The sequence below is a fragment of the Myripristis murdjan genome, chromosome 23, assembly GCF_902150065.1.
Source record: "Myripristis murdjan chromosome 23, fMyrMur1.1, whole genome shotgun sequence".
NCBI classification, from domain to species: domain Eukaryota; kingdom Metazoa; phylum Chordata; class Actinopteri; order Holocentriformes; family Holocentridae; genus Myripristis; species Myripristis murdjan.
Window position 1 is genome coordinate 19,913,641 of NC_044002.1, and position 13,759 is coordinate 19,927,399.

The following is a 13,759-nucleotide window of genomic DNA, read 5'->3' on the forward strand; positions in this document are numbered from 1 at the left end:
GCTCCATAAGGGGCTTCCAGTTTCACTTAATTTCATTGGCAACACTTTAGAGAGTACACAGAGTACAACAATTAATGTTAGTTACACTGCAAAAACTCAAAATCTTACCAAGATTATTTGTCTTATTTCAAGTCAAAAATATCTTATTACTAGTTAAAATATCTCATTACACTTAAAATAAGACATGATCACCTCAGAAGTAACTTGTTTTTAGACAATTGTCTCTTGTTTCAAGTGAAAATTTGCTTGTTTCATTGGCAAAATTTGTTTCTTGTTTCTAGCTAATTTTCACTTATTTCAAGTGAAGTTTCACTTTTTCCACTGGCAAATTTTGCCAATGAATCAAGCAAATTTTCACTTGTTTCAAGCAAATTTTCACTTGAAACAAGAGACAATTGTCTAAAAACAATTTATTTCTGAGGTGATCATGTCTTATTTTAAGTGTAATGAGATATTTTGACTAGAAATAAGACAAATAATCTTGGTAAGATTTTCCGTTTTTGCAGTGATAACATTAGTTAATGCCGTAATGGTTAATTAACTGTTAGTTAATGATTATTATGGCATTTACTAATGTTAATAATATCTACAATAACCCTTAAATAACATATAAATTAATACCTTAGCATTAACAACATTAGTACATGATTCTTAGACACATTAGTTAACGGTTAGATAACTGTTACTTAATGTTTATTACCTGTTACTTAATGTTTATTACCTGTTACTTAATGTTTATTATGGCATTAACTAACGTTAATTGGTGTACTCTTATTGTAAAGTGTTACCATTTCATTTCATTCAATAGAAACTGTTCACAAAAATGTATGGGGATTATTTTAAAAATGTGTTTAGGCGTCACACTGCGACAAATTTCCATCTTAACTAGGTGTTGGGTCTTATGCTGCATCTTAAAATCTTGTTTTTCTTCAAACAAGGCAAAAATAAATAAATAAATAAATGAATAAAACAAGTGGGATGAGATAATCCCACTTGTTGTTTCCAGAATCTCCTTGAATCAAGTGTCATTTTCTTAATCGTAGTGTGCTAATCCGATTTATTCTGCCTTGTTTCGACATATTTATGCTTGTTCCAGAAAAAAACTCGTGAAACAAGTGAATCTGCAGAGGAACCGAGTCGGATTATCTCAGCCCACTGGCAATTTTTTTTTTTTTTTTTTTGGTCTCCCACTTTCAACAGATTTTAACACTGAATATGAGACGAAACGCCTCGTTAAATTGGATTTGTTTTGCACGGCACCACTTGGAATCTATTTGTGGTTATTCAAGTGTGACATCTGAACAACTGAAAACAAAACACGACCAAAATAAATCCATAATAGCGTCCCAAAGCAAAAAAAAAAAAAGAAAAAAGAAAAAATCACTTCAAAATAGGGCTTTAGCAGCGTCACAAAAGTCAATTTTATGGGTCGAGGATCATGAAAAAGTTTGAAAACCCCTGAGCCGGGGAATCATTTTCCCTTTGGTTTCTCTCAGAATAGTAATGAGGAAACACAATGCAGCGACTAAAGAATAATGCAAACGATAACGAGGTGTGTTAGTGATCCACAGAGGGAATCATTCTTTGTTTCTCACCCCTCGCCTCAGTAAAACTACAGATAAACGCGCTCTAAAAGCAGGCGGGGATCTCAAATCGGCTGCACGGTTCTCTCTGAGGCCGGGGTCGGCTCTGTGGCTAAAGGACGGCTCTCTGTGGACTATTAAATTTCACTGCTAATCCACACGCCATTTCATTTTCCTTCTGGCGACCGGCTCGCCGACAGAGCCGCAGACGAACGGAGATTGATTTCAGATAAGTGAATGGAGCCGTTACAGGGACCGGCGGTGCATCGACCGCGGGGCAGTTTGCGCCTTTTTTCGGGGTTGAAATGAGGTCAGGAGGTTACGGGAGGAGGAGGAGGAGGATGGGGAGGAGGAGGGGCAGCGCGATGGTTTCCAAAGTTTAAACATTGATCACACCGGGGTGGAAACCTACTGTGGGATCAATAGCAGCTCAATGTGATGCAGAACGGCTTGACTGACACACAGACTCACGGCGATGAATAACGATCACAGGAAGTCTCGGCGCTTTGGTGTGACAGAAATTCAATTTATAATTAGGATTGGGTTTTATCCGATTTTTTAAACGGTTCCGGTGCTTAAACGGTTCTCGAACCGGTACTTTAAAAAAACGAAAACGCACACACTTTGTCAAAAAACAACACCCTTTTATTTCCAGGGCCAAATTGAACACAATGTTAACTTAAATATTTAAACAATATAAATACAAGTAACATATGGTGCTAATAAACTCATGCCATTTGTGCGCAACCGCCCGGTCGGGAATGTCTCGCGGCCCGGTACTGGTCCACGGACCAGTGATTGGGGACCGCTGATTATCAAACACGGTGCATTGTTCGGCTTTGAAATAAACTCCATGTGTCGCCAGATGTTTCATTAAATTCGACGTGTTACCTCCCTTGCATGACGTTGCTTTAAGGCATATATTGCATGTTGCAGAGTCTGGATCCTCCTTAGACGTGAAATGTGCGTCTTTATTGATCCTCTCACTATCAGTTCTGATCAACAAGTGTGCAGAGTAGCGGCGCTGAGGTCACATTCAACAACCGCAAGTTGACGCTGGAACACCAGGGGGCGGCACCAAAATGAGGCACCGAAATTTTTGTTCTTATTCGGTGTCGTTACTACCGTTTACGTCGGAACCGGTGCCCTATTGGCACCGCGTTTCAGGACCCAACCCTTTTTATAATTCCCTCGTTGCCGATGTGATATAAGAGCGATTTTTTGCAACGATTCGGTTTGCAAACTGCGATTCAAGTCAACATTTACATGCAGTATTTTTCGCCAAAATTTCACTTAACGTTAAATAATTGCATGCACTAATGTAAAACTACCCTTCCAGTCTGTAATGCATGATTGAAACAATACTTTAAAAATAACACTATTGATCAAAAGTGTCCAAAGTCCAGGTTAATTAATTTATTCAGTGCATTTGCATATCAATTCATTCTGAAGTTAGAACGATCCCTTGTGTTTATTTCTTTTAGCCGATCGCTGCATTTGAATCGGCCAAAATCCTGATCGATAAGACGATAAATAAGAGAATATAAAACAGAGAATATCGTCATTTTCTTTGCTTTTGCAGAGACGCAATTAAATCTGGAAAAGAACAAGGCGGCTACATGTGAGAGCATTATAATGAACACACATCTGGTGGAATGCAAGTGGACACACACACACACACACACACACACACATTTCAGGCCTGGAAACACACACACACATACAGATCATCTGAGGTCGGCACGCTGGGAAGACGATTATAGGGCAGACAGCAGCAGCAGCAGGAGGTCAGAGAGGTCAAATGCAAGCTGGAATAGAGGCAGGGAGCAGCAAAGCATCATGGGAGATGTAGCAGAAACACAAAACTGGAGCGGAGGAGAAGAAATCACAGCTCCGGGTGAGAGGTGATGGAATGATACATCAGACCAGCTGTGAGCAAAGGGTTGTTTTTTTTTTCTTGGCAGCTTATGGAATTGATTCTCTAAGTGTGTGTGTGTGTGTGTGTGTGTGAGAGAGAGAGAGAGAGAGAGGGTGAGAAGGTGAGAAGAAACGACAGATGAATAATGAAAAGGCCAGCTGACATTTCAGAAGGCTCGGAGAACACGGCATGACAGGAAAGCGCCGAAAAATTTGTTTCAAGGTCACGTCTTGACAGTCTGAGCTGTACAGAGAAAGGGAGAATGTGTGTGTGTGTGTGTGTGTGCAAGTGAATCTGCATTGCTTGACATTGTCTAAACGGACGCTGTGTTTCCGTGGCACGGTCGAGTTGATGTCAACACTAATTCAGGAAGACATCCCTCCCACTCACTGGACACACACACACACACACACACACACACACACACACACAGAGATCATCATCAGCATCATTGGCTGGGAGCCCTGTGAGGTCCACAGTTTTGACAAGAAAACCGTGACAGACAGAGGCTGACAGACGAGAAAGGAAAGGAAAGGAGGAGGAAAGGAAAGGAAAGGAAAGGAAAGGAATAAAGAAAGGAAAAGAAAGGAAAGGAAAGGAATAAAGAAAGGAAAGGACAAAGAATAGAATAAGAAAAGAATATGGAAAGGAAAGGAAAGGAAAGCAATAAAGAAAGGAAAGGAAAGGAAAGGAAAGGAAAGGAAAGGAAAGGAAAGGAAAGGAAAGGAATAAAGAAAGGAAAGGACAAAGATTAGAATAAGAAAAGAATATGGAAAGGAAAGGAAAGGAGAAGGAAAGGGAAGGGAAGGAATGGAATGGATTGGAATAAGGAAGGGAAAGGAAAGGAAAGGAGAAGGAAAGGAATAAGGAAAGGTAAGGAAAGGAAAGGAAAGGAGAAGGAAAGGGAAGGAATAAGGAAAGGTAAGGAAAGGAAAGGAAAGGAAAGGAGAAGGAATAGAAGAAGAAAGGAATATGGAAAGGAAAGGAAAGGAAAGAAAAGGGAGGGAATAAGGAAAGAGAAAAAGAAACAAAAAAGAAAAAGAGATGAGGAAACATCAGATATAAGAAAATAAAAGAAAAAGAAAAGGAGAAGGAGAAAAGGGAAAGGGAAAGGGGAAAGGAAGGGAAATGAAAGGGAACTGAAAAAACAGAATGGAAAGCGAAAAGAAAACAAAACAAAAAGAAAACAAAACAAAAGGGAAAGGAGAAGGAACAGAAAGAGGACGGGAACGCTACCGACATGAAAAAAGGGATGACAGTTAAACTGAAAGGGAAAAAGGGGGACAGGAGAGGAGGGGAGAAGCTCTAAACACCTTCATCTCTCTGTCATCACCGCCCCATTTTCTCTCAGCCATCCGCCCCATTTATACTTCCATTATCACCCCCCCCCCCCCCCCTCCTCCTCCTCCTCCTCCTCCTCCCCCACTCCACCCCGAGTACATTTTTGCAAACTATGACGCATCCAAAACAACAAACAAAACAACAAACAGGTGGCGGAGAACCAGGGCGGCTGGATCCCTTTCATCGGGGCCGAGGCGAGAGAGGCGAGCGGCGAGGGTAAAAATAGTGAGAGCTGCAAACAGGGAGGATGAGAGAGAGAGAGAGAGAGAGAGAGAGAGAGACTCATTTGGATAACGAGCTCAGAGAAACCTGACCCATTTACCGCGGCGAGCACCGGGGGGGAGGAGTCGGCCCGCCGCAGAGCGAGGGAAGAGGGGAGGAAGACGAGCGGCAGGGAAAGTGCGAGGCAGAGGCAGGGAGCGGGCCGTGGAGAAGGTGAAAGTAAGAGGATGAGGTGGATTGAGGAGCGTAATCTGGGTGGAGGGGGATTAAGGAGAGGCAGGGCGGCAGGAGGAGGAGGAGGAGGAGGCGAGTGCGCCGCTGTGTCGGTGGTGGGGGGAGGGGAAGGGGGTGCAGGTGACGGTGTTTTTACCTGTGGTCGCCGCATCGGGGTCCCTGCCTTGGCGGTCTGCTTCTAGCCATTGGTACAAAGCTACAGACGAGAGGGCACATGCAGAAAAAACAGGAGCAAAACAAAAAAAGAAAGAAAGAAAAGAAAAGAAAGAAGCAATGTCAAAATGGATGCACACAACAAAAGCAAATTAATAAATGCATGAGAAATGAGTCACAGCATGAACATGAGGCACATCGGTATCAGAACAGAACACGGCATGGCATTTAAGACACACAGCAAAACACGTGGGCGTGTCGGCCATCCGACGCGGCACCGCTTTGGGGGGGTTTGGTTTTTTGGGTTTGGAAGATTTTGGCTTCTGGTCGACAGTCACAAATATCGGCTGCGTAAGTGTGAACAGAAAATGTTTCGGACGGCTTAGAAAAAGCTGAAAATCTCGACGGTTCCAGCTCGTGGACACTCTCCTGGCGTGTACGTTCGCTAAAATGACTCGGTCTTGCAATCTGTGCGTTAATACCAAAAATATGATGATTTTAGATTTATCCTTAAAAAAGCCGGAGTTAATTTTCTTAAGGATATGCTGGGCCGAACAAAAAAAAAAAAAAACATTCCCTCTGTTTCTACAGTGGTGGAAAAAAGTTTTCGGACACCCCATGCATTGTGAAATATTGCATTAACAAATCACTCTTTAGGTCTTTTAAGTGCAATTTCTTTTAGTACAGTAACAGCCAAAATACTAAACAAATCCTAAAAAAGCCATTAAAAACTTCAAATTGATTGGTTCCATAAAAATGCATAAGAAATTTTGAGTATTGGGTCATTTTGGTACCAGTGATGAAGGTCGTTCTTTTTATTAAAAGACACAATTTTTGTCGCCAAGCTTGGTGTCTGTATAAAGGCAGCACATTTGAAAGTTCTTCAGACATAAAAATGACTAAAACAAGGAACCTAACGCAGGAAACATGCCTGAAGATAAAGATTCAACTGTCAAGAATCTAGTTTTGTTCGTTTTTCTTGTAAACAATAAACAAAAAAATATAATTTGTATTTGTTTGTATCTGTCTAATGCAGCCACACCTTTTTGAAACACAAAAAAGATTTTTCCACAAATATTTCATGATAATATTTGAGATTGTGAGATTGTGTAAAATTTTAAGGGTGTCCGAAAACTTTTTTCCACCACTGTAGTTTACATGTAGGGAAGCTTTTAATATTAAAATAGATTAGAGGATCATAGCAGAATTAGGCCAGTCAGCCTTAAAGATGCACTTGGCAAAACTGTCGAAGGTTGACTAAAGTGTTGGTCCCTTTAAACTCAACTGACCAGTAAAAAAAAAAAAAAAGAAAAAAGAATAAGTATGTAAATTCATGCATGAGTGTGCCTGGTTTTCACATTCGGACTGACACACTGATGGATTACACGCTTACTCCATGTTTTTGTCAGCTGGAAACTTCAACTGACCCTCGGCAATTTGAGCGTAGTGCACCTTTAACTTCTACGCCACTGTACCGAAACATATCCTCTAATCTCCACTAATATTTGTGACTGAAACAGGACCAATATGGCTCTTTAAGCCTGATTATGGAGATCAAACAGAGGCATAAAGAGGCAAAAACAGATGCCGCATGATGTTTGTATTAAATTAGCATTTCTTTTTTTTTTTTTTTTTTTCAGATGGTGGTTTATCTGCCTTTACTTCTGCAGCGTGACCGACATACGTGTGTTTTCGCCTCCTCATGAGACCGCTTGATCTCCTCGCTCCTGTGGGTTTTGACGGTGCCGCGTCAGAGAGCCGAAACACAGAAAAAAAAAAAAAAAAAAAAACGTTGAATGCAACATGTTAAAGAGTCTGCCGTCATGATGGAGCTGGTGGTGTCGTGTTAGTGAGCAGCAGCATTTGCACAACCGTCAACAACAGCAGCAAACAGCAGCGGATAACCAGCTGGGATGTTATAGTTATTAGAAAGATATGATGCATTTAAGCCACATGTCGAAACCCGGCTCAAACCCCTGGACTGAAGAACTCCTGCGTCCTGAATGTGAAGCAAACTCTTTGAAAACAAGTTTTAAAATATGTTTTTCGACAGATATCTTGAACACAAATTGCTCGTCTTTATGCATCATCGTTATCATTAGTGTTTGTACTTGCATGCAAATCTGAAGTAATGTGATTTCAGACACTCAGGCCAACAGTAAAGCGCCTCCAATCCCAACGTGGATCCTTTTATGGCATCGACCGAATTGCTCCAGTACTATCGAGTATCGAAAAAACTAAATTTGGCACAAAATGTCCTAAAAAGTAAATCTCATCAGCGTCAGTGAGCCAATAAGCATGCGGCATGCTTGTACCAAGATCTAATAATGCTGGTGATTGGCTGTCTAATGCCACATGTCATAGAGGAATGCAGGAAAAACACTATTTTACATCCGGAGACGTTATAAAATTGCTTTTGTAACTAGATTTTATAAAATTGGTATCAAAAAAGTGTGGTTCAGGCTACCCAGCCCAATCCAAATCCATATCATAACAGTGTAATTAGGCCCACAGCTTGAACTGGCGCTCAGATTTTGATCTCGGCCCGACGGCGGCTGGGAACATTTTGTTCAAACCCCGTCCCCTGCGGCCCATGTAGCGGCCTAATCCCTGTGTGAGAGTCCCCGCTCTCGTGATCAGAGTCACCAGGCCGGAAGATTAGAGGCTCTGTCCCGCACAGACAGCTCTCCATACATCCCCAGGCGAAAGCGGGACACCTTAACACACCGTGCAGTGTGTGTGTGTGTGTGTGTCGGGACGTCCCGCGGTCCCACGGGGTGCAGGAGGTTTGAGCACGGGTAGGGAACAAACCCGCAACCCGGGCAGCGTCGATGCCATGAGCTACACACGACTACAGAGTGTTGAAAAAAAAAATGTTAAAAAAAATGCACTTATCAAGCCTATGTAGAACCACAGAGTGTGTGTGTGTGTTTCAGAAACGCCACAACACACACCTTTCTCCACCCTGACACACACATACTGAAGGCGACTGGATTAGAAGGTCATTTCGGGACACTAAAGCGACGTTGCTGGTAAATTCTTAAAATAGAGAGAAAACAGCACACTCTGTCCAAGTGTGTGTGTGTGTGTGCGCATCTTTCTCTCTCTCTCACCCACACACACACACACACACACACACACACACACCTTGGTGTCAGTATTATGTAACTGGTGAACATTTATTGAAGCTGCTATCTCTGCAGTTTCCTCCTCTCTGTGTCTCTGCCCTTCCTGACTGATACCGCGAGTCCTGAGCCAGCTAATTCACAATCTGCACGCTCACCGCAACCTCCACACACACACACACACACACACACACACACCGTCTGTTTACAACTGTGCCCACACCTGTCCATGCAGGCAGAGGCTGTTGGGGTGTCTGGCGCTGTGATGTGCTCAGTCTCTCTGGCTGATGTTGGAGCGGTGAAGCTGATTCCTGTTTCAGCTGCAGAGGCTGCAACAGGAGCGATCAGCTGACTGCACGTCGACCTCTGACCGGAGAGATAAGTTTTCGCTGGGCTTTCTTAGAAAAACGTCACATTAAAGTCCCTCTGGCAATATATTCCTCTTAGCGTGTGGAGAGTGACCTGACAGGACGACAGAATATGGAGCTTTATATAGAAATACTCGGTGCATACAAGACACACAAAAAGTTATCTTTTCTCCGTATATCACTTGGCATTCTCATCTGTTCGGCACTGAAACTGTATCAACAAACGCAATTCGCGGCAAATCTACATCTCACTTCCTGGTTTAGCTGCAATGCATTAGGGTAAATGCAGTCTCTCAGCAGTTTCTCGTTCAATACGATAGAAAATAGGTCAAAAAAGTTTCAAAAGTCAACTTAGCGCATCAGTAGCAACTGTAGTGCCAATATCAAACATAAATATCAAATCTTTTTACTCCTTTTAAACTGTAAATAACACCTTTTAGCAGCTTTCAATCAATCCACGATGAATTAACTACATTATTAACATAGCAACTTATAAAGTTACAACATACACTCCTGATCAAAATCTTAAGACCAGTTGAGAAATTGCAAGAATTTACATTTTGCACTGTTGGATCTAACTAGAGCTTCAAAATGCAAAAAGAAGAAATGGGAATGAGACCAAAAAAAAAATTGAGTAAGCAATTTATTGCAAACAACCATTAAACTGAAATAGGCTGTTCATCAGCTGATCAAAAGTTTAAGACCACAGCCTTTAAAAGCCCAAATCTTGGCAAAAATGTGGATTCAGTGTCATTTTCTGTCAGGTATCCACACTGTCATGACCTCCTGTTGGCAAAGGCAAAAAAGCTTTCTTGGTAATCACCTCAAAAATTCGTTTCGGCATGCTTTTGTCTCACTCCCATTTCTTCTTTTTGCATTCTGAAGCTCTACTTAGAACCTTCTTAAGATTTTAAAGTGCAAAATGTAAATTCTTGCAATTTCTCAACTGGTCTTAAGATTTTGATCAGGAGTGTAGTGCTGCAGGGAAAAACATGTTTGAGACAAATCTGCTTGGACTTTTTATGTCATACACTTCATTTTCATGAGTGGACAGTTGAAATAGCGCCCCACCAATCAGGCACAATCCATGTAGAATGCCTTTCAGTTAATTTTTTGATCAGTTAATGATTGATTAGTGTATCCCCACTGGCAAAGGGATTGGCTTGTACAGAACGGGCTGTAAGAAAAGTACATTTTTAAGACGCATTTCATGAATCCAAGAGGAAAACTCGCCACCTCTGCACAGCCATTTTCAGGAAAAAATGACCACCGCAAGTTCATCGTTGTGTATTTTGAGAATCCAGGCTATTTAGGGGAATTAGGTGTCAAAACTTCCTTCAGGTGTCTTCATTTTTTTTGGTGTACATCATTACGCGTGAGCACCGCCTCTTTCTGGCACGACTCTTCCTCGAGCTGCCGGAAGGTAAACGACGTGTAAATGATAAACGGGCACGTTCACTGCTTCCCCTGTAATCCCCCACACCACGCGTCACCTGCTTGCGTTCGGTGAGCAGAACCAAAGGCCTGCCAGTCATTTTGGTGCCACTGCTTTTCTAATGAAGGATACGTCACGTTGGACCGAAACTCCTCCGCTGCTCTCGAGCTGAACTGCACAGGAAAACCACATGCAGAGCTGCCACACCGGGCGTTTATCTCTCCGTCACATCCGTGCCACCTCTGTCTGCCTGCCTGTGTGTGTGTGTGTGTGTGTTGCCCGGGTCGCTGACATCACTCGGCGTGCCCGGCCTCTTATCTGCCCGTTCAGTAATTGCACTGCAAAAATAGGCAAAGACGTAAATCTGCACATTTACTGCACACATCTCCAGGAAATTTGATAAGGATCTACAGTATTAAGACATTTTTTTGCGAGTGTGTGTCCTATTCCTTCAAACAGGTCTGGAAACACACACAGACACACACACACACACACTCACAAGCACATGCATTGATCTGTGTTTTCCATTTGCGGATAGTGGAGCGGTTTTGAGTGATTGTAATGATCAGAAACGGCGTTAAATCAATGCCCGCCTGTATTAAGCTGATTAGTTACTGGTCTGCGTGCAACGACCCCTTAAGAAGATGGATTTGTTACCGATGCCGTTTAAACGCCGCTAAGATGTAAATGACACTAATATTCCCGCAGCTCCGTCTGGGATTTCACAGGAATTAAATCCAAAAGTGAAGTAAGATTTTGAAACAAGGCCCAAGAGGAGAAATAAATCGCACTCTCTTTGTTAATATCGCACTCTCACTTTGGTTTGGTTTTTACATTTTTTGCAAGTAATTGTAACTGCACAACACAGAGAGAGGCCAGAGCAGCCTGAGGGGACAAATATAATAAAATCTGCACTCTGTTCTTGAGTATTTCTGATACAATATGACTATAATTTTATGTTTTCTATGCAGATGGAACAAGAGATTTGTGTGTGTGAGTTATTTTTTTTACTAATGAGCCGCATCAAATAGGCAATATCTCACACATGCACACACACGAGAGCTGTGGGAGAGATTTACAGACCAAGGACCAAGACTTGCCATGTTGTCTGCACGATACAAGAGCACACACACACACACACACACACACACACACACATCCTCGGGCGTGCACCACAGGAAAAGCTTGTTTTACGTCCAAATGGCTGGAACGCTCCTTTAGTTCCCCAAATTTCATTCCCTCTTTTCATTTTCGTCATCAAAGCCGGCCGGCGGAGGACGAGGAGGGGCATCCGCTCCCTCGGCCTCGGCCTCGGCCTCGTCTCTCGGCTCCTCGGCTCGCCCCGTCGTCAGGGCGGTAAGTGTCTGGTTGCCATGAGAAACCCGGGAGCGAAGAAAGCAGCCCCCACACCCCCACTCCCCATTAAAAGTGAATGAGCGTGGTCGGATATGAGGGCCAATCAGCCCCTCAGGATGCCCCTCGCAGCGCCGTCCAAAACTTGAATTGCAAAGCAGCCGCGGCGCAACAGCTTGGCAACAACAGATCAATGCACAGTCTGTGTCTGGGAGAGAGGGTTTTTTTTTTTTTTTTTTTTTTTTTTTTTTTCTGGGGAGGGGAGTGTGTGCTGTTTTGTCTTTTCTTGTTTCTTCACTTGTTCCTTTCCCCTCTCCATTTCTGCATCCTCTCCTCTTTTCCCTTTCAGAAACACTTAGCCACACATCTGCTTTTCACTAGTTTTTTCTTCTTTTTTTTTTTTTTTGTGGTGCTCACAGAAAACCACATCTCCTTGAGCCAAAGAACCTAACCATGACCCAAGTGCAAATTCAAATTCAAATTTTTTCTTTTTTTCTGGAACTGAGTTTGACTCTTCCACTGAAAGCCCCCGAAACTACAATTTCCCAACTATTTCAATTGAACAAACCGTTTAATAAATCATGTGTGGGTACTAAATTACACCATATATCATCAAAATCCATTGATTTCCAAATTTGAATTTTTGGTTGAAGCACTCACCTTATAATGTTTTGCTTCTACAAGTAACAAAGTCACCACCATTCATAAACTACAGACGTGATAATAAACTGTATAAAGGAAACGTTTCCCAGGGACTATTTTCCCTGGCGGAGGGGCCAATTTCAAGTCCTCAAAACGCAACAGTGCTGCCGCTTTTAGGAAAACGAATGTGGAGGACTTTATTACAGTGAAGGGATACTGGTGTGAGGAAAGTCTGACGTCTTTACATTTTGTAGATGCTGCGCTATATGCTAAATCACTGGTCTGGTCTTTAAAAGCCATCCCTGTCATGTCCTTGTTAGGTGCTGAGTCGGCCTTGGATGCTGACGATAAGCGTCACGTTGGAGCATCCTTGAACTCTGTCCTCTGTTTGGTCATTCCATCCTGAATCCTACGTTATTTCCCACCGTCCCCGACTCTAAATCCTCACTGCCAGCATCATAGCTCCATCTGAACCCCGGAAAACACAAAAGTCAAAGCTGAACGGGTCAAGCTCGAGAAATTAGAGGAGCTGCTCATCCAAAAATCACTGACTCACCCTGAGCCGATCATGCACAGTTGCACACGTGTGAGGCATTTTTTTCAAATTTGAGCAATCTCTAGGCAAAAGTGCATTGGTCTGGAGAGTCTGAGAATTTGAAACGGACATTACCAAATCCTTTTCGCTACTGTTTGTCAAAGTCGCGGATGAACTCCTGTCTAACAGAAATGATGAGAAAATGATACCAAATATTGTTTGGGTAAAGTAGGAGCTGCTCATCCAAAAATCACTGACTCACCCTGAGCTGTTTTGAACGTGCATAGGCCGATAATGCACAGCTGCACACGCGTGAGGCATTTTTCAAGTCCGAGTCGCAGATCAACTCCTTTCGAACAGAAATGCCCGCACTGTTTAAAGGTGTTTCTGTTGACTCGTGATGAGAAAATGATACCAAATACATCATATTGTTTGGGTAAAGTACAAGCGAACACGCTCAGTGACCTGCATCGCTCAGGTCTACTGCAGCAGTGTAGAATAAGTTATAATTATAAAGTGGCGGCCTTTCGCTCATTCCTGTGGGTGAAGCTTGGCTTTTGGCTTTTTTCAGAGCCAGAGACGAAAACAAAGCATGCCAGAGACGCTTTTATTCCCTCGGCAATTAATAGAGTGAACAACTTGGCTCAGCAGTGAGCCATGAGCCGCTCTCACACTCCACCACACTTTGGTTTCCATGTGGGGATTTGTCTGCTTCTCTCTTCTCCAGCTCAAATCGATGTTGTTTTGTATTTACGGCCTATTAGGTATTGCGCTTTTTTGCTTTGTGTGGTTTACTCTTGCTGCAAACCGAATGTCCTGTGGGGTGAAGAAATCGGAGTTGAAGTGGAGC

The 13,759-nt window shown here is 42.7% G+C and overlaps 1 protein-coding gene across 6 annotated transcripts in view; it reads right to left on the reverse strand.

The window, feature by feature from the left end:
- Positions 1-13,759, reverse strand: part of dennd5b (DENN/MADD domain containing 5B) — a 106,536-nt gene that overhangs the window by 57,164 nt on the left and 35,613 nt on the right. For 4 of the 6 annotated variants that reach the window (XM_030045438.1, XM_030045437.1, XM_030045435.1 and 1 more), the window contains exon 2: positions 5,435-5,494. The exons of the other annotated variants lie outside the window; for them this stretch is intronic. In XM_030045438.1, the coding sequence (XP_029901298.1) occupies positions 5,435-5,494 (60 nt within the window). The remainder of the gene's footprint in view (positions 1-5,434; positions 5,495-13,759) is intronic. 6 annotated transcript variants of the gene reach the window in all.